The 23,463-nt window shown below is 40.2% G+C and overlaps 2 protein-coding genes across 5 annotated transcripts in view; one reads left to right on the top strand and one right to left on the bottom strand.

Moving 5' to 3' along the window:
* The window catches only part of LOC129751073 (ATP-binding cassette sub-family D member 3), a 39,005-nt gene extending 24,132 nt beyond the window's left edge, over positions 1-14,873 (bottom strand). Inside the window, exons 1-3 of one of the 4 annotated variants that reach the window (XM_055746368.1) lie at positions 14,808-14,873; positions 13,893-14,292; positions 4,818-4,930 (exon numbers count right to left, since the gene is read on the bottom strand). In XM_055746368.1, coding sequence (XP_055602343.1) covers positions 4,818-4,930; positions 13,893-14,005 — 226 coding nt within the window. In that variant the 5' untranslated portion in view covers positions 14,006-14,292; positions 14,808-14,873. Of the gene's footprint in view, positions 1-4,817; positions 4,931-13,892 lie in introns of all 4 variants that reach the window. The other 3 variants (XM_055746360.1, XM_055746371.1, XM_055746351.1) reach the window with 3 other exon arrangements.
* Positions 14,874-17,058: 2,185 nt separating this feature from the next.
* Positions 17,059-23,127, top strand: LOC129760847 (uncharacterized). The gene has a single exon (XM_055758524.1). It carries the CDS (start codon positions 17,059-17,061, stop codon positions 23,125-23,127), a length of 6,069 nt encoding a protein of 2,022 aa, XP_055614499.1.
* The last annotated feature ends 336 nt before the right edge of the window (positions 23,128-23,463 follow it).

The raw sequence follows: 23,463 nt of genomic DNA, 5'->3' as shown, positions 1-23,463 counted from the left end.
TAGCGAATATGATTGACCACAATGGATAGCTTGTATTAAAAAAAATCTGCTATTTTGTTCAGAAAATGCACAAATTTGGACTTGAATGAAAAATATTTGAAAACAAAAGTAAAGTGTCTCCTATAAATATATATTGTGTTAGACCTGTTCAAATTTCTACCATTTAATAAAATTCAATGAAGAGAAAAATCGATTTAAGTTTTGGAACACTCTTCATGGAAAAAACGCTACAATTAAGGCGGCTGTTTTATTAAAAGCTGACAAATTATCATAACTGTTGGAATATTAAGCAAGCGGTGTATAATGTACACAGTACACACAAGAAACTATTAAGTTAGGAAAGCGTAATCACAAAAAATACCAAGCGTTACGTAACAAAATTTGAAAACAGCCCCACCCCCCCTGTTTTTGCGTAACACAGCATAACAAATTGCCAAACCCCCTCCCCCCCTAAGTGCGTTACGTAATATTTGAACGGTCCCAGAGATGTATGTCGTCAGCAAAAATGTGGATTGTACAATATTTAATAACGTTGGGTGAATCATTTATGTATAGGCTAAACAAGAAAGGTCCAAGAACAGAGCCTTGAGGCACCCGGAACTTACTGGTGAAAATCTTGACAACTTATTGTTACATAAGACTGCTTGTTTCGGTTCTCTAGGTAAGAAAATATCAATTTAACAGCTGATGGTAGAAAATTAAAATTTCTATTAAGTTTATAACACTTTTTTTATGAGAACTAGTATAAAATGCTTTTGTGTAATCAAGAAGAACAAGTATAACATTACTGCCTTCATCAATTGAATCTTGTATCATCACATATCTTAATCATTGTTGTTTTTGTGCTGTGACCAAATCGATAGCCAGACTGATTTTCATTGATGAGATAGTTATTTTCTAAATGAAGCACAATTTGTTTTTTTAAGTAAACGTTCGAGCACCTTAGAAATAGCACATCATATGCTAATGGGTCGTAAAATATTCAAATTTGAAAGATTGGGCTTTCTTCTAAAAGGAATGATCTTAGATTTTTTCCATGCGTTGGGAAATGTTGATGTGCGAATTATTACATTGAAAAGATGAAGCAATGGTTTCAAAACAAGAGGAAGAATACTTAATAAACTTTATTGGGAGCTCATCCAAACCGATTGCGTTTGATGTGACTTCATAAACAGTATTAATCACTTCACTAATAGAGTTTTATATGGGGAAAAATAATCCATAAATAATTTTACTGGTTTTAATTTGAAATTCCATGTTTTTCCTGGTTTTCTCGGTCCAATTTTTTCTCGGTTTTTCCCGGTCCGCTGGCCACCCTGCTAATAATGTTGGTCTGTATCAACCGATTTTTTCCTAATTTGATTGTTTTAAAGCCCACAAGTCGGCTGATTTGGGCACTCTAGTGTCCATTAACTAACTTTCAACAGATCGAAGGCTTTTGAAATTATCATTTGTTTTTCCTTTTTTTTGCAATTGAATTTTAAAAAGATTCAGAGACACATTTCAATGCTTTACGAATAAGGTTTTTCTAGTATTCGTTTTTTTTTAAATAATAATTTTCCATTAAAATTGGTTTGAATTAAATATACCTTATTTTTTTGGGAATGAATGGATCTATTGCTTCACCATATCACATTATTTGTTGAATTTTCAAGCATTTTTAGTAAATTAAGACTTTAATTTAAAAAAATAATCTTAATTTACTAAAGATTAAGATAAATAATTTATTTTATTTTATTTCGTGACGTCACAACGCTTTTCAAAACCGTGTTTTAAAGAAATGGCGCGTTGTGACGTCACGAAACTAAATCGCTCTAAAATAAATTGAAATCGAAATTTAAAAAAAAATCTAAAATAGCGATTTGTTGGTTGTAAAGAATTGGCAGTTTTCTAAAATTTTCATAAAGTTCGATCCAATAGAAGAGAAGAAAAATACGATCTTGTTAAAAATATCAGAAAAGTGGAAAAAGTGGCGCATTGTGACGATTTCTTTTGCTTATCAATTTTAGCGATTTAAATTTTGAACTTAGAGGTGTAGATAATTTTTTCAATGTCCGCTATGATCTACAAAATTTACATAAACACAATATACCAAAAAATTGTTTTGCAAACGTTGTGACGTCACGCTGGAATGGGTCATATATAATATTCACGCTACCAGTACAGAAATTTACTGCTGCCTGCCGTTGAGAAAAAAGTATCACCATGGTGTTCAAGGTCGCCCATGAACCTGCATCCATCTCTGAGTTCAAGATCGGATCGAATGAGTTGGTTGCATGCTACCAAAGTATTATTTTCCACAGACAGGTAGAGATAGCGAAAATCGGTTTATGGTTGTATATAGGTTTACCAACAAATCTTGTCTCTGTTACCTCTTTCCACCAAACATGATACATCAGCTTCGCTTTCGTTCGCCGATCAGGTGCCGGTTTTGCGCCGCCTCAAAGTTCTGTTGTAGTGGAACGTGTGACTTAATAGCCGTTTTATATCGGAGGACGTGTCGCCCATACAATTAAGAGAAAAAGTGTTTACTGAAACTGTGTTAAAATTTGCAAAAAATATATTTTTTAAACAAATATCTCTTCGTATAGGAAAAAACTTATTACTTGAGTAAATCGACATAAAGATTAAACATTCTATCATATAAGAAATCATTGAGAATCATCACGTCCTAGAGACCCAACGATAGGCAAGCTGTTAATTGATGCGCCGATATGGCATTCGTTTTTTAGTTCATTCAGTTGCATTAGTGATGTAATCGACGCGAAAGAGATTTTTCCAATCGGGTCCAAATGTCCATCAAAACAACTTGGAGGCAGCTTGGAGATGGTCAGTCTAACACCGAATCAGTCTTTCGGAACGCAAACATTAACGAGTTGGAACAGAAGTCGATTAAGTTTTCCGAAACCTTTCTCTTTTTTTTTCTGGTAGGAAAGATTGAATTTCGACTTATCAAATAATTTTCTGCTTTATTCTGTTTTATGATCTTTAAGCAAATCATTTGAATTGCCCATCAATATACATACTTCAATGTGCGAGGAGCTTAGTAAATCGACAGTCATTGTTGTCGTTGCTGAATCGTTACAGCATATCTCAATGGAATGATGACACTTCTATGTGACATTCAGATCTGGACTCCCTATCGGTTTTCATCAACTTTCAGCTCTCGCGTTACCCAGCGAAGGAATCATTTCCTAAATAAGAGATCAAAGTTCGCATTCGCTCGCTATTCTGGCCGCATTTAGTCACACTGACCGATTTGAAAACCAGTTTTAAGTCTGCAGTCTTCACGTTCACAGAAGTGGCCATAGCACAGCTGAATCAGCTCGTTGATAATTTTTGAGCTGCTCGACCATTCACCGGGAACGTGATATTTTAGGGGGCTGTAATCTGATAAGATAAAAAATCACTCGATTTAGTTGCCACACTAGAGAAGAGGGACGATTTGTTTCCAATCATAAGGAAGGAAGGCCTAAGTCCGCATGTCTCGTTAAACTCAATATTTCAATTAACCTTTGAATGAGGTGGTAGATAGCATTCAATAATCGGCATAATTGCTAATATTATATTGATGTGGGTGCTAGTTGATTGAAAAGAAAATCGATAAATCTAGTCATGTTTTTTGCAGCAATGTGGCAAATAATCATTATAGCCAATCTATTTGCAATGATTTTCAAACATATAATTTCATGTTGTTCTTGTTTAATCACATTTTTCTAAAACTTTGAATTTTTGAAATTAATATAATTACTTCACACATTAGTTACTGAATTCAAACCCTTAGCTTCGAATGGCTCACATCAGTACCCATCTGCATTTCTCGTAAGAAGTCGATGGCAGTTTTTTGTTTGTGAAAAGTCCCTAATACTACAGCATCATCGTTCAGCGAAATAAAATGAAACGACAAAAAGAGTAAAGGTATTGACGTCAATCGCTGAAGTTCAATTCGTAAATCAACATCATTTGTAAGCTCTCACCAAACTTTTTCAGGTAACTGAGCTTAAGCTCGGCGAAACACGTTTGGTTAATGTTGTTGTGATTCGCTTCTAACTGCAAACAAAAATTAGTTAAATTTTAACCTTTAAAAATCACACTGTATTGAGTTGAATAAAGCTTTTGATACTGATTTTTTGTTTTGTTTTTGAGAATCGTAAATTTTGTGAGATCATGCGGGATAAGATCGGGAAATATACGGAAAATGAAAAATTGAACTTGAGTGGCCATCCTGATTTTGTGCATAAAAATCGAGTAAATGGAACTGAATTTGGCATGGAAGGGTTTTTGGGTACAAAAAAAGATTCAAGGAATAATTCAGACCCCTCCCCCTTGCAATGAGAGGCTGATAAGGAGAAAAAGGGAGTCTTCTATGATAATTTGGGATGTCTACCTTCTTTCAGTGCCATAAGTGGCATTTTACGTTATTCAGTAAAGATTTTTTCCTCTACAATAGTTCAAGACCCCTCCTCACCCTGGAAGAAGGAGAAGGGGAATTCATTACGAATAATACCTCAACTTTTGGCTTAACGAAAAGATTAATAAAGAAAAAAGTTAAAAGTTCAGATTTGAAACAGTGATTTAAAAATAAATTTAAGATCAGTTTTTGAAAATTGAAAAATACCGTTTTAGAAAATAAAGATTGATCGTTTTTGTATAGCAAATTAAAACGCAAATTGCGGCCCTCTACTTAAAAAACAAATCCAATATTAAATAATATTCACAATTTTCATTGATTTTTGGAAGGTTTAGCAAAGCACACCGGGTCAGCTAGTAAAAGATAAAGCTAAAATTAAAAATTAAAGAATGAAAAAATAACTTACTCAGCAGTGTTCGCAGCTGTTTGAAGAAAACTGAGTTCACGTGAGCTCTGGTGGCGCGTTTTTCCTTCTTGTCGCTGATAATGTACTGGATTTCGTCTTCGGGTCGTTGTTTGCTGCAGGAATAAAGAAAGGACAGAAACGAATGCATAAGTCTACTATCGAAACACTAACACAAATTCCAAAAGTAGGGAATGGAAATTATTATTGATTTGCATGTAAATAAAACAAAAGAAGAAATCAACCACTAGCCGGATCGGACCCAGTCGTTGTCTACCGCCAGGCTCGTTTTCAGATCCGCATTCGATTACGCGACCGAAGAAATTTTAATCAATCTACACCGGTAGCGTGAGTGAAGTTATTGACCTTTGAGCTCTCGATGATAACTATTGTTCGACCGATTTGAGTCCTAGTTGAAACTTAGTGACTTACCTACAATCGAAGGTTTTAGTAAGAGTATTTAAATTTTAAAATCAAACAAAAGGATGGATTTGTCTATTGATCAAGTTTACTACACTACGTGACTATGCTTCAATTAATGATTTATTTCATAACTAAATACTAGGATGACAATGGACGAATGGAAAAAAAACCATGATCGAATTTTAAAAACCGACCATATAAATTTTGTAGATTGGCAAATCTCGGTGAGTTTGTACCGAGTACTTTTTTTTTTTTTTATTAAACACCAATCTATTTTCTACAAGGCACACTCGGTAATTAACCATAAAAGCGCCGCACTTCACTTAAAACTAAAACAATAATATTTCAAATATTTGGCAAAAAATTCCGCAAAAGCGGCCGGGTTTCAATAAGCTTTGCCAAAATTGAGCTTAAAATGGGTTTCAGTTGAAGCAGCATTTCTGTCCAGTGATCGTCCAAGTTGAAAACAAGAGAAACTAGAATGATGAGATCGGTGACCGTTTTTTCGTAGTTGATGAGTGGCGTCGTCGACTGCTTCGACATCGGTGGTGTCGGCTTTCGAATTGGGATTCCTGTAGTACATGGGCTTCGAGATTGATGTGGTTGATCCAAGGTTTTCTGGCTGACTGTAGACTCCTCGACCGTTGATATATTCTTACTCTCTCTAACCCGCTTTGTAGCAGTTCTTATAGGGAGAGAAGATGGTTTCTGTCGATTCCGCTGTGTTTCCGATCTTGAGACACAGTGCGTGTCAGTTTGGTTTGCTGTTTCTTGGTCATCGTTGGTGTCACTCAGAACAGCAAATTGGTTAGATCCATGGAGATCTGGCAAAGATGATCGAACAATTGCTGCGTAACTCATGTTCGATCTTCGGATGAGATTCACTTTCGAAGCTTGTGCTCGTTTTTTATATACAGGGCAATCACGAATAGACGAGTGAGTGCCTTTGCAGTGCAGACAGGCATCTATTTGGGAGGGGCAGCGAGAAGCCTCATGCGGTAAACCACATCTTCCACACTTAGCTTTATTGCCACAGTAACGATGTGTGTGGCCATATCGCTGGCAATTTTTACACACCATGGGCTTCGGGGTGTACATACGCACAGGAATTAGCACTTTTCCTACCTCCAGAAAGTCTGGCAAAATAGTACCGGCGAAAGTAACTCGTGTAGAGAACGACGGAACGTACACTTTCCTCCCGTCGTTGCACTGTGATTCAACTAGCTGGTGGCATTCAAGCACCGACACATGGGCAATTCTCGAGTCTTTGAAAACACCTTTGCCTTCAAGTACCACGGTTCCGAATTCAAGGTCAGCTTGCTTCACAACACCAGATATTTCCACACTCAAGCTAGGAATATATACACGGTATAATCTGGTCAGCATTTCGTTGTGCACCACACTATTTGCTTCAAGACGATTACCGAAAAGCAATCGCAGTTTGCTAAAATGCACTTGTTTCGTTTCTAAAAGTGATTCGTAAGTCTTGTGAAGCTCCTTGGCAACGAGAATCACGTTTATGGGTTTTTCAACTTGGCGGACAAAAACTACAAATGGCCCTTTAGCTGAGGCCGGGTAGCTTCGGATACGATTCACTAATTCTTCGTGGACTTCATCAAGTTGATCTTCGGGATGTTGATTCCCGTCATCCGTTTGCATTTGTGGATCTGTTGGCACCGAGGAAAGGCCTTCGCCGGCCATGGCGCAACGGGTGCCTAAAAACCAACACTTTTAAACGGTTTTAACTTTTACCGCAGTTGAGGAGCAACGATAAACACGACCGTTTCCATGAAGAGAGACGAGCGAACTGAACCGAGTACTTTACAGTGGATAATGCGAGTACTACAAGTCGATACTACATACAAGGACATGTCGAATGTATTTGACTACTCTCCGTACTTTGCAAGAATGGTATTGCTGGTAACTGCCCTCAATGAATACACTCTTACCTAATTGAAAAAATTCAGAACGTGAGGCATTCTCGGTTAACAGTGGTGTACTACAAGGGAGTCACTTGGGACCCCTTCTTTTCATCACTGTTATGAACGAGTTTCCCGAAGTTCTGCACGACACGTCGCGACGTGTGCCTGCTAATATACGCAGATGATCTGAAAATATTTCTTCCTGTTCGTCACCAGAAGGAATGTTCGACCCTGCAAAATGCATTGTACCGATTTTCAGAATGTTGTAAAACCAATTGATTGAAAATTGACGCATCGAAATGTAGCGCTATTTCATTACTTGGAATACGTCTCGGTAAAAGATAGATAGAGAACTGAGTTTTTCGAAGCACAAAGAACAAGTGGTAGCCAAAGCAAATTTGAGCTGTATAAAGATAAGGTATAGTAGTAAATGGTAAGGTTTCGTTTTTATGAAAAGGTAACAATGATTCATGGTATGTATTTTCATTTGTTTCATTAACATTTGATTGATTTGCATAACGCGTTTGTTAGCATCAAAGTTTCATCCATAAAAACATTCAAATTAAAAATGTCATTTTTATAGTATTTTTGACCCCTAAATCTATGAAACACAGTGATAAAACAGGACTGACAGGAAAAAAATGTAAAAATTAGATCTAATAAAACCAAAAATACATCACCTTTGTCTGGGTCCCTTCACATTGCTCGATATTAGGCAATGAGAAGACAGATTCCCTTGCAAAGGTGGGTGCGATGGAAGGCAACATCATTCAACGAATTCTACTTCTTGGCTCGGAGAAACTCTGATGAGTTGGGTCGGTGGCTCCACTCGATTATCCCAAGCGTAAGCCTTAAGCTCTGGTTTAATAGATTGGACCTGAGTCGAGTTTTTTTTTTAATATCTTTATTATAAGATTTTTAGCTTTCAGCTGGTTCATCTCTTTGAGTCGAGATTTTATTCGTACATTTTCCCGTCTCATGCCTAATCATTATTCTTTGAACGCGGTACTCTATCGTATAAATATTGCTGGCAATATTCTGTTCTCTTAAAAAAGTGATTATCTAGACCTAAGTAAACAATTGTAAACATACAAAACTAGTTTGGCTTCTTATAGGCTCAAGGTATGAGCCATCTATATATATAAAAATGCATTTCCCATAGACTCGAAAACTACCATTTGTTAGGAAATATAAGTGCCCGGCGTTTTGAAAGCAAAATCGAGCTTAATTCGAAAATATATTCTTATCTGAACTTATTTTATTCAATCAAGTCGTCCTACAATTCAATAAGTTTTTTAACACAATCCAGCAAACGGGTGACACGGAATTGGAAACACCGTAAGGGAAACTCAACGCTTTACAACCACCACCGGTTGAAAGCGATGTCCTATAGATATGATGACGAGGCCAAGCGAAGCAAACATCCTGCTCGGAAGTTCTTGCTGCATCCGTCATCGGACCCGATTGCTGGTGTTCGAAGCTGCTTGGCCTTGCTGCTTCTGTATGGCATGTTCAACCAGGATGTAGACTTTGACGTCACGATACGGATAGCAGCTATCCCGTCACCCCCAGGCCCCCCAGGCCCTTTTAAGGCCAACATTCATCGAAATTTGAGCAAAAAACTGACGACTCCGAAAATTTACTCGGTACGTATTAATTTAAATTTAGATTTTCTTCAAAAGTTTTCTCAGTGCAATGCTAAATTTAAAAATAATTATGCTACCGCCCGGTGCACGAAAGAGTGTGTATCCCAAAACCGGTCCGCTGAAATGAGCAAAACCGGGCCGCTTATACTCACTTATTGGTGCGTTTGCTCTAAGTAAAGTAATAAACTTCACAGAAAGAAAAATGTAATCCTACTTTACAAGTGAGTTTACGTTTCCGCATCATTTCTGAAAAAAATATGGAAAAGACTATAGCATCTTTGCAACTATAATGAAATTTACATGAAAATGCGAGCAAAACACGCAGAAACTCAATAGGAATGCATGTTCTAAAGGACATTTACATGAAACTGCATGTGCTCCAAGCTGTCAACACACTTGTTGTTTCGCTCCAATTCCCGTAGGAATTGAATTCCGTTTGCTGCTCGCAGAATATTCTAGCAAGGTAAGTTCTGATCTAAAATGCATCCAAATGTTTGTGAAACGACGGTGTTGAATAGTTGTAACCAATCGTCACTAATCTTTTCACATCGAATGATCTTTTTTTCAGAAACCATAAGAGCCAAAAGCAGCGGGCTAATGCAGCTTAGGACTTAGCACGGAGTAATTTGTTTGTATCCTACAGTCTGCTGTCCAATTCCCGGGGGAACTTCAAAGACTTATTAACAGGTGTAAATATCAAACATAAAATCTGCTAATAAAGTATGAATACCTGGTCAAACTTGTGTTTCCTATCTTATTTCGAGCATTGCAATCCAATAAGAATTTTGAATTGGGGTAATAAAATGTAAACTTCCAATAAACAAAGCAGATGAGAGCTACTGGGATTTTACATGAAGTATGCAGTATCATCACATGCAAAAGACCGATTCCCTTCTACCCATGTACTTGCATGTAATGCTACATGGATTTTTCTAACTGTGTTGGCATAGGTGGCTACTTGGTTACGAAGAATGTTTCTAAGTATATTTGGTACCCCTCCCTCCTTCAATTGGGGAGATACAAAGGGGGAAGGGGCTAACCTTACAATTTTTTACATAACTGGAGAACTAATCATGGTAATGAAACCAAATTTGGCATGGGTTTTTTGGGTACGATAAATAGTATATTTGGTACTGATTTCTCCTTCCAGTGAGGAGATAGAAAGTGGGGAGGGCGCTCCTTTACAATTTTCAGCATTACTGGAAAACTAATTAAACAAATGGAACCAAATTTGGCGTGGGAAGGTATTTCATTACGAGAAATGTTTCTATGATGTTTTAAGAAACCTCCGTTCTTCCAGTCGGAAAATCTTAAGGGAGGAGGGTGCTCCCATTCAATTTTTTTCATCACTCGCGAACTTACCCAGCAAATGGTACGAAATTTGATCTCAAGGAATGTTTCTGTGAATATGCCATATGACATGGGAACAATCATACACTCGAGCAAATGGAACAGAATTTGACATGGAAGTGTATTTGAATTCACGGAATGCTTGATTCCCTCTTTCCAGATAGAGGCTAGGTAGCAAAAGGGGCCCCGATACTAATTTTATAGCATAACTCGACAACTCATAAAGCAAACGAAGCCAAATTTGGCATGAGAGGGTATTCGAGCACAGGTGATTTAACATCGCTCTCTCCATTCAATGGAATGATAAAAAGTGGGAGAGGGTCACTCATACAGTTTTCTTTGCTATATCGTCGAAGAAATGAAAAAAAAATGCATGGGAGCATATTTGTGTACGGGCAATGTTTCTTCGATGGTTTGAGACCCCCTTTTCTTGCCAGAGGGGAGATATAAAGTAAGGAGAGGGTCACCCATTTTTGCATAACTTATCGAGAATGGAGTCATATATGACATGGAATCGTATTTGTATACCTACAAGAAGTGTTTTTCTGATGTTATGAGACCCTCCTTCCTTTCATTAGGGATTTAGGAATGGGGGAAGGGGTCACTCTCACAATTTGTACAAACAGGTAAAATGAGTTTCCCGTGATGTTATTTTGTTCCAAAAAATTTTTCTATAAGAGTTTGTAACCACCTTCCACATTGAAAAGGGACAGCAAAGATTCCAAATATAAAAAATTATTTTGGTAAGAGTCATAAACTGATGAAGAAAAGAAAACATGAGTCATAAATAGGATTTTAAAGAATATTAATTAAGTTTTCAAAATAAAAAAAAATGCAATTTTATTTAGAAGAAACATTTAATAATCAAATATTTGTGCAAATAAAGGAAAAGTCCAATTTCAATATTTTTTGGAAGGTGTAGCAAAGCACACCGGGTCAGCTAGTTTCAAATAAATACATTACAAAAAAAAAAAACAAAAATTACTGCAATTGATGATTTTATGCGTTTTGGACTTTATAGCAACACAAATTTGTTGCAAGTTACCAGAGTATTTTAATTATAGGGTACCGTACATCGTGAGATTCTTCATACATTCCATAGGAAAAAAAATCTACGTTTTTCGTCATTTGCATAAAAAAGTTCAGTGATTAGTGTTATGGAACTTAAGTTAGTGTTGAACCAATGGATTTCAGAATGAAATATTTTGAATTAAGAGCTTGGAATCATTCCAAAACTCGAATAAGAAAATAGTTACGAGAAAAGATGATTTATCCATTCAATATTTTACTGAACTCGAAATTTGCGTGTGAAAAAATTTATTAGGACTTTTAGATGTTTCCTTCTGCAATATTTTCCATTTTGAAGCTTACAATATGCTTTTTTTTGTAAATTCTTTATATGAAACGGCTCATACCTTAAGGCTTTAAGGAGCCAAACTCGTATTGTTTGATTACAATACTGTGTTTATATCTAGTTCACTGTGTTAAGAAAAAAGAAGATAGATAGGGAAACATAAAAATAAAAAGAATTATAGATGAAGATCAATAGTTTTAAGGAAAAGGTATATTTCAAAAATATAATCCAAGTCCATCACAGCTAACACATCCCACACTGGAACATTGGGTGGCTTTCCTCGGGCCCGAAGGGAATCTAATGAAGTTCGCTCTGGCGACAAGGTGGTCCTCACATGACCAAACAATATGCTCGATGTCATGGTAACCTAGGCCCCAACCGCATAAATTGCTGCCAGCAATGTTTATACGATAGAGTACCGCATTCAAGGAACAATGATTGGACAAGAGACGGGAAAATATACGAATAAAATCCCGACTCAGGTTCAATCTATTAAACCAGGGTTTAAGGCTTACCTTTGGGATAATCGAGTGAAGCCACCGACCCTTCTCATCCTCGTCCCATCTGCGCTGCCAGTTGATAAGAGAGTTTCTCCGTGCCAAGAAGTAGAATTCGTTGAATACGATTTCACGCTGATAAATGTTGCCTTCCATCGCATCCACTTTTGCAAGGAAATCTGCCCTCTCATTGCCTGCTATCGAGCAATGTGAGGGGACCCAGACAAAGGTGATGGAAAAGCAACGTCTTGATAAAGTGGTCAATATATCACGTATCTTTTCGAGGAAGTACGGCGTGAACTTTCCTGGTCTTATAGAGCGGATTGCTTCAACTGAGCTGAGACTATCGGTTATAATATAGTAGTGTTCAATAGGTCGTGTGGCGATACTATCCAGAGCGCAATGAATGGCAGCTAATTCTGCGATGTACACAGAACATGGTGACTGGAGACTGTAAGAGGCGCTAAAGATTTCATTGAACACTCCAAATCCCGTTGATTCCTCTATAAATGATCCATCGGTAAAGTACATTTTATCAGCATCGACGTGTCTTTCTATATTTAGCTTCGAAAATTCCTAATCGTTATGCACAATGAGCGTGATAAGCGCCTTTGAAAATGCAAACGGTAATCAATATGCACAAAATTTAGGTATAATACAACAATATTTTAAAAGAAAATTTGTTATTGTCATGTAAGTCACATAATCTCCAAGACATTAACAGTATTTGGTAAAATTTAAATATCTCAGATAGCACGAAATATGTACAGTAGAACCCTGTTTATTCGAACTCTGGTTATCTGAGCTTACGCGTTATCCGAGTCACCATTTTAATACAAAATCCATTTAAAAATGTGTTCAAAAGCTAAACTTGCCAGAAACGTCTATTAAATAGAAAAATAAAACCATGTCAGAATCGAGTTTTGTGCCTGAATGATATTCAATACCAGAGAAAAAGGATAGGGTTTATGAATGTATTCCGTTCAACCTGAGGTTTCACTTATCCGAGGTGGTTCCTCCCCTACAAGTAAGCCGGGTTCTATTGTACATCGTTTTGCATACCACCCGGGCGCAAAGCTTGATAAATATATGGATCTTGTGTCAACCTGATGGCTAGGATAACGCGGGTGCTCAGAAAACTGAAGTTCGGATAAGTGGGATTCTACTGTTCAACTTTTCTCCTGATTTTTTGAATAAATGATCTCAATGTACTCTTTTTGGTGTTGCGGGATATGGTAACCCTATATTACACCAAAACTGGTACGCATGCGGTGAGGTATTATTCACCACTACGCACATAAAATAAACAACGAAGCTACGAGTGTAAAGAATTTAAGAGTGTTTCAAGCCAAATTCAGCATAATTGAAAGATATTTTATATAATAAACGATTCTACAATTCTTAAGTTTGGATAGTTGATGAATCCAGGAAAATTAAGCTATTTTTTTTTAGATTTAAAGATTGGAACTAGCACTTTTCTATAAATTTCTTTGAATTATAAACATTTTTATAAAAAGAAAAGAAAATTGAAACGAGAATGAACGGAAAAACAAATATCAAACTTGTAGGGTACGGATGAACGTTTGAATTTAACTGCGAAAACCTTAAATTGAAAATCATCGGAAATTGTGTGTTATCGCAATTATTTAGCATCGATACCCTTACTTGCCAAAAGCTGAAAGGTAACCAAACCACACCATCACATTTCATATCTTTGAGCTGACACGGTTGAATTACGCAATATCTTCAATCCGGTCACCGTCAAGTTCCACCGAGCTCCAGTCAAAGAGTGGTGTTGACGACAGTGTGATTCGATTTCAATATACCTACCTAAATAAAATACATATGTAAGAGCTAATAAAACTGATAGGAAAACCATCACTCACCGGGCATTGTGGATTTGCTTGCCGTAAAGAATGATCCAGGTGGCGGCAGTACATCCAGCGATGGCAATGGCCACGTTCTGGTTGCCGGCCAGTTTACTCAAGTTGGGAGCCATTTGGTTTCGATGAACAAAATTGTGCTCGCGGCCTAGTTGATACACTGTCGTCCAACTGTAAAACAACTCTTCACCAGCTCCGTTGTTGTGTCTTCAACCTTGAAGTTTTCCTTTATTTTCGGGGGCTTTCTCATTCACACAACCACTGAACACTGAACTCTAAACCAACACACGAAAATGGTTGCAACAATCGCCTGCCTTAAGATTTTCTTGGGGGGTCCGGAACCGATTTAAGTTACCCGTTCCTACGCCGCACACGTTCTTTATACCAATTTTTCTTGTAGCTTCTGTAGACCGGAATGGAAAGCGTATAGAAATAAATTGGAATCAATTCACAGTGCAGAATGGCAGGCCCCAACTACCCCTCTTCGTTCCAAAAGCACGACTTAATTTGCACTGATTAATTTCTTCACGCTTTTGGAGCTCTATGAGCTGGCAAGTGCTGACATTGCACTTGTTTCGTGTTCGGAGTTTTTAGAAGACTTTCTTCTACCCCAACTTTCATTAACTTTTATCTACTAATGTTACTACATGAATTCTTACGAAATAACTGCATTGAAGACTACAACTTAAACTATTCAATTAGTAGGTATAAAATTGAGGCACATTAGCCGACACACATTTTTGGATTAAAAGCTTGTCACACTTCAGATCACGATCAAATTATTATTAACAAAAATTTCTGCAGCACCCCTATCAAATTCAATGAAGACAAAAACTCTCTTACCAAATGATAACCACCTTAACTTTTAACTTAGCACAAAATTATATCGAGAACTGTGGATCAATAAAGTCCAACTACCTGGATGACGACGGAAACGACCACGGCAACTGTGCAAAACCGACCTGTTCTGTCTGACTGCTGACAGGGAACTCAATGAAAAGAGCAAGGCGTTAGCAGCGGTTCGACTGGCTAAACGCATTAGCCCCCTTTTCCCCTACAAACGCTTCAAACGAGAAGCCTGTTCAATGAAAAGTCTGTTCAATGAAATTTAGTGGTCGAAACAAGAAATGAATCAGGTATTTTCATACGAGAAGGACGCGCGCTGGTTCGCTTTGTTATTGTTACAGTTGATCTCAATTTTTGAACTTCGAAGATTGGATTGGTTCAATGATTCTTAGAAAGAAAAATATTTTTTATTCAAATATAATATTCGTTTCTAGAAGAAATTTCATTTTTTTTATATCGCTTACAGCGGATGGACTATTTCACTTAAAATTTGTTGGAATGATCCTATAGGATCATCATTTATGACGACAAATAAATTGCCAGATTAGGTTCGAAGTTTAAACTGCTTAAATTTATAGAAAAAATATTTATTAAAATTTTATGGCCAGATTTGGTTCAGTGTATGTGTTGGCAACTGGGAGCACTGCCAACTTTGAAGCGGCGCGACATTTTCGACGCCAAATACTATAAGGGTATATACGGGCGATAGTATTGGCGAAAAATTGGCCTCAGCCATAACCTCAAACTTTGATGAGCTAACGGCCTCACCAGTGATGCTAGGTGCGTTACTAAAATCAGTATTTGTTTGTTTTGAACTAATTGTAATATTTCTGAATTGATTATTTTTTTTAAAATCAACAGCTAAACGTTTGAATTCATTAGGGGGCGTCTTTAAATAGATGAAGATAAGCCATCTTTCGCTAATGATTTTTCAAGGTGAATTTAAATCACCTGAAATATTTTTCATGTACTTCTCGGTAAATTAAAAAGAGTTATTTCTTACTTTTAAACGAATGCAAAATCATTCACTGTTACAATAAAAAGTAAATGAATGAAAGCCACGTACTATGAAAATAATAGCCTGCATGCTCTGTTTATTAATAATATTTTCTCATAATTCGCTACATCGTTTAAGTGTGCGATACAGACAGTTGTTATTCAGTTCAGATAAATGTTGCGTTTAATTTCATATTCTAGTAGAAATCTACGGGAAAGTTGCAAATTTTCAGTACTCATGAAAACGTTTTTCAATAAAAATATTTTCCAAATATCAATGCACTTGGCAGCCCTGAACACCCAAAAAAATCAAAACACGAGCATCTGTGTGTCGCTTTTCCACAGGGCGAATTTGTCGATATTAGTACCGCCAAATCGCGTTTATCGTGCGCCCTTTTCAAAAATTGATTCTGTTCTCCCATGGTTTGAGGTTAGGGCTGAGGCCTCCTGCTAAGGTGGTGTTCGTGTAAAACTGTCAATATATCCTAATAAACTGCAGTTCAGCGGCCAGCCGCGACGCTTTCCCGTTTGACAGCTACGAGTTCCGGGAAAAAACTTACACCACCCATTCAAGAAGAGTCAAACAGATAGCTTTATTTCTATTCTTCGTGATTAAAACTATATCTACCTATTTAAACTACAATTGAAAAAAACTACCTAACCTAAGCTAAAACTATTGCCGAACCAAGTGCAGTGAAACAAACGAACGATAACCAGACAGTGGCACGTAAACAGCTAGTTTTCAGTGAGACCTTTTCGGATTCATCCGGCCCAGTGTAGAGCATAGTACTGTGCTAAACAACAACGTGTTCCATCCAGCGCTTTCTAGCTCGACTATTGTTCCGGCTCTTCCAGCCTAGTTCATAGAACTTAGCCTTCTCAAGCCGCATCCGAGTAACAGCTCGTGAATCGTTTCGGCTCATCCAGCCAAGTTTATCGAACTTAGCCTTCTCAAGCCGCGTCCGAGTAACAGCTCGTGAATAGTTCCGGCTCCTCCAGCCAAGTTCCGAGAACTTTGCTCTATCAAGCCGTGTAACACTATCAGGTTAGCAATTCCCGCTGCATGCAAAAACGGTTCATGCTAACGCTTTCTTTCATTAGCAGCCTTGGTCAGCTTTGCCTAGAATCGTTCCGGTTGTAGGGAAATCGACTCGAAACACTGATTTTGTAAGTCAAATTACTATAAAACTAAAATTATGTCATCTAACCAAAACTCAATAAATTACAGCTTGAAGCTGCTTTGCTATCAAGACCGGTGTCTTTTTCCCCTCCTCCCCTACATACAACTCGGAACATTCTTCAAGAAAATCATCATCCATCGCGGGAGATGGCAACTGCGAACGACGATGCACCATCTCCAGCGACACCCAATGATGGAGTTTCCAACTGCGTGGCGTGTAATCTCCCTGATTCGGCAGGGAACATGGTGCAGTGCGACGTATGCGATGATTGGTACCATCTAACCTGTGCAGGAGTTACACCATCCATTGAGTTCCGCCCTTGGTCCTGTCCAAAATGCCAGCCAGCGCTCAGCATTCACAGCAGTGCGACAGCTTCCAGTAAACGTTCCCGAAAGGTTCAGCTACAGCTGGAGCAATTGGAGGAAAACCGTAACTTAGAGCTTAAGGCTCTACAGATCCGCTTGGAAGCAATCGAAGCCCAGAAACGACTGGTCGATGCGAAAAACAAACTTTTGCAATCCACCGTCAACGATGTGGATGAAACGAACAACACTCAGAGCCGGGTGAGCAGGAGGATTAGTCGTCAGCTTACGACTGATTGGTTGGAAAGCATATCCGATGTCGTTGTAACTCCCGAACGTGCTCCAACCAATGATGCAACTTTTCCGACGGTCCCTACAGGCCAGCTGAACGGTCCAACTTCTAACACACCTCCGACTAGTTCAAACCAACCTATCGCTGGTTCAACTTTCCCCACAACCAGTGGTCGGAGCATCAGTGATACTCATCTACCGACCTGGTTGGTCGTTCCGGATTCAGCATCTACCCAAATTTTTCCCGCTGTTTCGGAAGCCAACTTGGGTCAACGGATGCAGCAGTTGTCAACCGACAACCATGGTGGAAAGAGAAGGTCAGCAGTCCAATTTGCCGATAAGATAGCCACGGTAGGAGCTCCCGAACAACAATATCATCGAAATCCAGCCGGTTTCTTTCCCCATGGCGAGCAGGTTACACCAATTCCACGTGCGCCATCCCAGGACCGTGCGCCTGTGCCTCACCCCCCTCAAGACAAGTATAAAAGAAACCAACGTCAAGGTAAGACCGTTCCTAATTCTTTTCGCCTAAATTCCGATCAATGTAATGAGCCCCATGAGTCCCTGATATCACAGTTGGGACATTGCCCCCCAAGCGAGTACGCAAATATCACCCAACATATGAATAGTTTTTCGCCTACCCCATCTCAACTAGCAGCACGTCAGGTTATCGCCCGGGATCTCCCTATCTTTTCAGGGGACCCGGAAGATTGGCCAGTATTTATTAGCCATTATACTACCTCCACTTTAGCCTGTGGCTACAACCCGGTTGAAAATTTGACTCGTCTTCAACGTTGCCTCAAAGGAGTAGCACTTGAATCGGTGCGAAGCAGCTTACTTCTGCCCGATTTAGTGCCTGAGATAATTGACACGCTACGCTTTCGTTTTGGCCGACCTGACCTGATAATTAATGGCCTTTTACAAAAACTTTGGAATATTCCTGCCCCCAAAGCTGAAAAATTAGAATCCCTGATAGAATACGGCACAGCCGTTCAAAATTACTGCGCTCATCTGGAAGCATCTGATCAAAACGCCCATCTGTCAAATCCATCATTGCTCGCCGCGTTAGTGAACCGTTTGCCGGTCGATTACCAAATGCAGTGGTCAGCATATACAGACGACAACAGTGAAGTGAGCTTAAAAGAATTTGGTGAATTTATGAAAATGTTAATGAAACGAGCAAGCAAAGTTACTTCTTCGAAAATATGTGTTGTACCCAGTCGGCTTGAGGAACGGACTCGGCCAAAGCGAGGAGCTTTACACGCGCATACCGAGAGCAGTCACCCAGCCAGTAACCACAGAGAGAGGAGATGTAGCATGTGCAGCCGGAACCACCAACTGAAGGAATGCGACGAATTCAAAGCGCTCACCCTTGAAGGACGCAGGCGAGTCGTGGAGCAAGAAAGACTATGCCGCAATTGCCTGAATTTCCACGGCCACCGACCTTGTCGTTTGAGTGGATATTGCAATGTTAATGGTTGTACAGTCCGCCACCACCCTCTTCTCCATTCCATCGGGGGTCAGCAGATGCAGAATAATGCAGGCGAATCTTCAGTACGTTCAAACGATCATCAGTCCAACTCCAATGGTCGTGGACCATCCGCTTTCGAACCCAGTCCGCCCGCCGACATCCACGTGCATCGAAGTTTTCCTCAAGTTTGCCTGCTTCGCTTTGTGCCGGTCACATTACACGGTAAGGGAAATCTGAAAATTGACACTTTCGCTTTCCTGGATGATGGTTCATCACTCACGCTTATCGAAGAAAAACTGGTTGATGAACTCGGTTTGCAAGGACAACCACGAACACTCTGTTTGAAATGGACGGGCAATAAGACGAGAACGGAACATGGCTCCAAGGTGATTGAGCTTCAGATATCCGGAACCGATCAACGGCATCATAAACTACAAGATACTCGCACAGTCAAAGAATTAGCTCTTACCCCACAAACACTAGACTTTGGTACATTGTCGGCTTCATTTCGGCATCTACGAGGACTTCCGATAGCGAGCTACAGGAATGCAATTCCTCGTGTTTTGATAGGGGTTAACAACCTTCATTTGACCGTTCCGCTTCGTACAAAAGAAGGTCAGCCGCAAGACCCAATAGCTACTAAAACAAGGTTGGGATGGTGTGTCTACGGAGGAACAGGATATCAAGATACATCTTTGTACGTGCACCGTTGTAGTTGCTCTGGTGATGATGCATTGCACACTGCTGTTCGGAACTATTTTGCTTTAGAAGACGTGGGGATAACCGGGACAGCCATTCTAGAATCTGAGAACGATAAACGGGCCAAGAGAATCCTTGAAGAGCACACAAGTCGCCAAGGTGATAGATTCCAAACTGCCTTACTTTGGAAGTCCGATTATTATGAGTTTCCTGACAGCCGTTTTATGGCTGAAAAACGTTTCGAGTGTTTAGAACGTAAGCTTAAACGAAACCCAAAGATGATGGAAAACGTTACTAAGCAAATAGAAGAATACCAGATGAAAGGATATGCCCGTCTCGCCACCGAAGGTGAAATCAGAAACTCAGATCCTCGGAAAACCTGGTACCTACCACTCGGCGTTGTAGTAAACCCCAAAAAGCCGGAGAAGATTCGCATGGTGTGGGACGCAGCTGCTACGGTTAAAGGTGTCTCGTTGAACAGCATGCTTTTGAAAGGGCCAGATCAACTAACAACACTACCCTGGGTCCTCTTCCGTTTCCGACAATATGCTGTGGCAGTCTCTGGTGATATATCCGAGATGTTCCACCAAATCCGTATTCGTCCCGAAGATCAGCAAGCTCAGCGTTTTCTCTGGCGGACCAATCCAAATAAAGTTTTCGACGTTTTTGTTATGCAGGTGGCCACATTCGGTTCAACTTGCTCCCCAGCATCTGCTCAATTCATAAAGAATAAGAACGCACGAGAGTTTGCGGATGTCTATCCTCGAGCTGTTGAAGGAATCATCGACTGCCATTACGTGGACGACTACGTCGATAGCTTTGGGACAGAGGAAGAAGCTCAACGAGTTGCTCGAGAAGTCAAGGCCATGCACGCGCGAGGAGGCTTCAACATTCGTGGTTGGAGATCCAATAGCGTGAAAATACTCCAAGGACTTGGAGAGGCAACAGATCCTAATCCCAAAGAACTAAACACACAGCACGGCATCATCGAGAGGGTTCTTGGAATGCACTGGCTTCCCAATGAAGATACTCTGGCATATTCCACCAACTTTCAGCCACAAATAAACGACATTATTTCAAACAGAATGCGGCCAACGAAACGACAAGTACTGAAGTGCTTAATGAGTGTATTCGACCCTCTCGGTCTTCTAGCGGCCTTTGTCGTTCAAGGCAAAATACTTCTCCAAGATATTTGGAGAGCCGGTACTCAATGGGATGAAGAAATCAACGACCAAGTATTCGAAAAATGGACAAGATGGATAGATCAGTTCCCACTTATAGCAGACCTCCAGGTTCCAAGATGCTACTATCTAGATGCTACTGAAACACTCTACAATAATCTTGAACTGCATATATTTGCCGATGCAAGCGAAGATGCTTACGCAGCCGTAGCGTATTTTCGTATTTCCATCAATAGCAAGGAATATAAGTGCACTTTAGTTGCGTCAAAGACGAAGGTAGCTCCTCTACGACATTGGTCGATTCCCCGGCTTGAACTCCAAGCTGCTGTATTAGCTGCGCGACTAGAAACGTTTATTAAAGAAGGCCATACATTGCAAATACATCGTACGGTATTTTGGTCGGATTCGAGTACAGTACTAGCCTGGATACGCTCGGACCATCGAAGATATTCGTCGTTTGTGGCATGTCGAGTATCTGAAATATTATCTACCACTTCTATCGCTGATTGGCGATGGATCTCAACGAAGATGAACGTTGCTGACCTGGCCACAAAATGGGGACAAGGTGGCCAACTGGATGTGGATGGTCCATGGTTCAACGGACCGGAATTCTTGAAAGAGGAAGAGGCAGAGTGGCCGCGTCCCAAGTCAATACAACCAACTGTAGAAGAACAAAAAATGTGTGGGGTCCATCAAAGCCTAGAAATTCCAGATCCGCTGGTTGATGTATCCAGATTTTCTAAGTGGGAGAGACTGACCAGAGCAATGGCCTACGTATTCCGATATTTCAACAACTGCAAGAAAACACGTTGCAAGATCAGTAGTTTGTATCCCACGCAATCCGAGTTGAGGCTTGCCGAAGATTACCTTTTCCGAATGGTTCAACGAGAAGCTTTTCCAGACGAAGTTCACCAACTACTGGCACAAATCAGCGAGCCGAATAAGAAACAGGTCACCGTAGGAAAAGGCAGCAAACTGTATAAGTTGTCACCTTACCTGGACGAGCACCAAGTTCTGCGAGTCGACGGGCGGATTGGAGCGGCGGTTAATGTGGACAACTGCATCAAGTATCCAGTGATTCTCGCGAAACAACACCGTGTCAGCGATTTGATCATCGATTTTTATCACCGTAAGTTCCATCACGCTAATTTCGAGACCGTGGTGAACGAATTACGTCAGGTTTACCATATCCCACAAATACGATCCCGTGTGAAGCAGATCGTGAAGCGTTGTCAGTACTGTAAAATCAACAACGCTCGACCTCAAATTCCAAGGATGGCTCCTTTACCAGCGGCGAGGTTAGCAACGTGCACACGACCATTCACTTTCGTTGGGTTGGATTTGTTTGGTCCACTCCAGGTTAAAGTGGGTAGGAGCTCGGTTAAACGCTGGATCGCGCTCTTCACCTGTTTAACAGTGCGCGCTGTCCACGTCGAAGTAGTATTCAACCTAAGTACGGAGTCGTGTATTATGGCGGTTCGGAGGTTTGCTGGTAGGCGAGGATCACCACTAGAATTCTATTCAGACAACGGCACCAACTTCCGGGGAGCCGATAACGTGCTGCAGCAACAAGTGTCCAACATCGAAGAAGGGCTGGCATCTACGTTCACCAATACTGCAACGAAATGGGTGTTTATACCACCCGGCACACCACACATGGGCGGCGCTTGGGAGCGCATGGTTCGTTCGGTGAAGAAGGCGATGGAGACGAGCGTGAGCGCGTGTCGAAAACTGAGCGATGAGGGTCTGTGGACTCTAGCAGTCGAGGCTGAAGGAATAGTGAATTCCAGACCGCTTACGTACCTCCCGATTGAGGCAGCGGAACAAGAAGCTCTTACTCCTAACCATCTGTTAATCGGAAGCTCCAACGGTATCAAGCAGCCGACTGTGGAGCAGGTAGACGAAAAATTGGCGCTGAAAAATACTTGGCACCAAATACAAACTCAAGCGGACACTTTCTGGCGTCGATGGATTCGTGAATACTTGCCGGATTTGACTCGGCGTACAAAATGGCAGAGTGAAACTCGACCGATTTGCGTAGGAGACTTGGTGATCATTGTGGATGAGGCTAGAAGAAATGGTTGGGTCCGCGGACGTGTTAATGAGGTAATTCCAGGGCAAGATGGGCGTGTAAGAAAGGCGATTGTTCAAACTCATAGGGGGCTCACTAGGCAATCGGTCTCCAAGCTAGCTGTACTTGACGTTGGGGGTGAGGTCTCAAAGTTAGCTGTATTTGAAGTTGCGACTAAGGGTAACCCGGGATCATCCTGACCAGTGTTACGGGGGGGAGGCTGTTGGCAACTGGGAGCACTGCCAACTTTGAAGCGGCGCGACATTTTCGACGCCAAATACTAAACTGCAGTTCAGCGGCCAGCCGCGACGCTTTCCCGTTTGACAGCTACGAGTTCCGGGAAAAAACTTACACCACCCATTCAAGAAGAGTCAAACAGATAGCTTTATTTCTATTCTTCGTGATTAAAACTATATCTACCTATTTAAACTACAATTGAAAAAAACTACCTAACCTAAGCTAAAACTATTGCCGAACCAAGTGCAGTGAAACAAACGAACGATAACCAGACAGTGGAACGTAAACAGCTAGTTTTC

The sequence above is a fragment of the Uranotaenia lowii genome, chromosome 1 (genome assembly GCF_029784155.1).
Source record: "Uranotaenia lowii strain MFRU-FL chromosome 1, ASM2978415v1, whole genome shotgun sequence".
Lineage (NCBI taxonomy): Eukaryota > Metazoa > Arthropoda > Insecta > Diptera > Culicidae > Uranotaenia > Uranotaenia lowii.
Note: the sequence above shows the minus strand (reverse complement) of the source record. Positions and strands in the feature narration are given on the sequence as shown.

Bases quoted from the DNA above. Each gene is read 5' to 3' on its own strand.
- LOC129760847 (XM_055758524.1), top strand. From the start codon at position 17,059: ATGGCAACTGCGAACGACGATGCACCATCTCCAGCGACACCCAATGAT.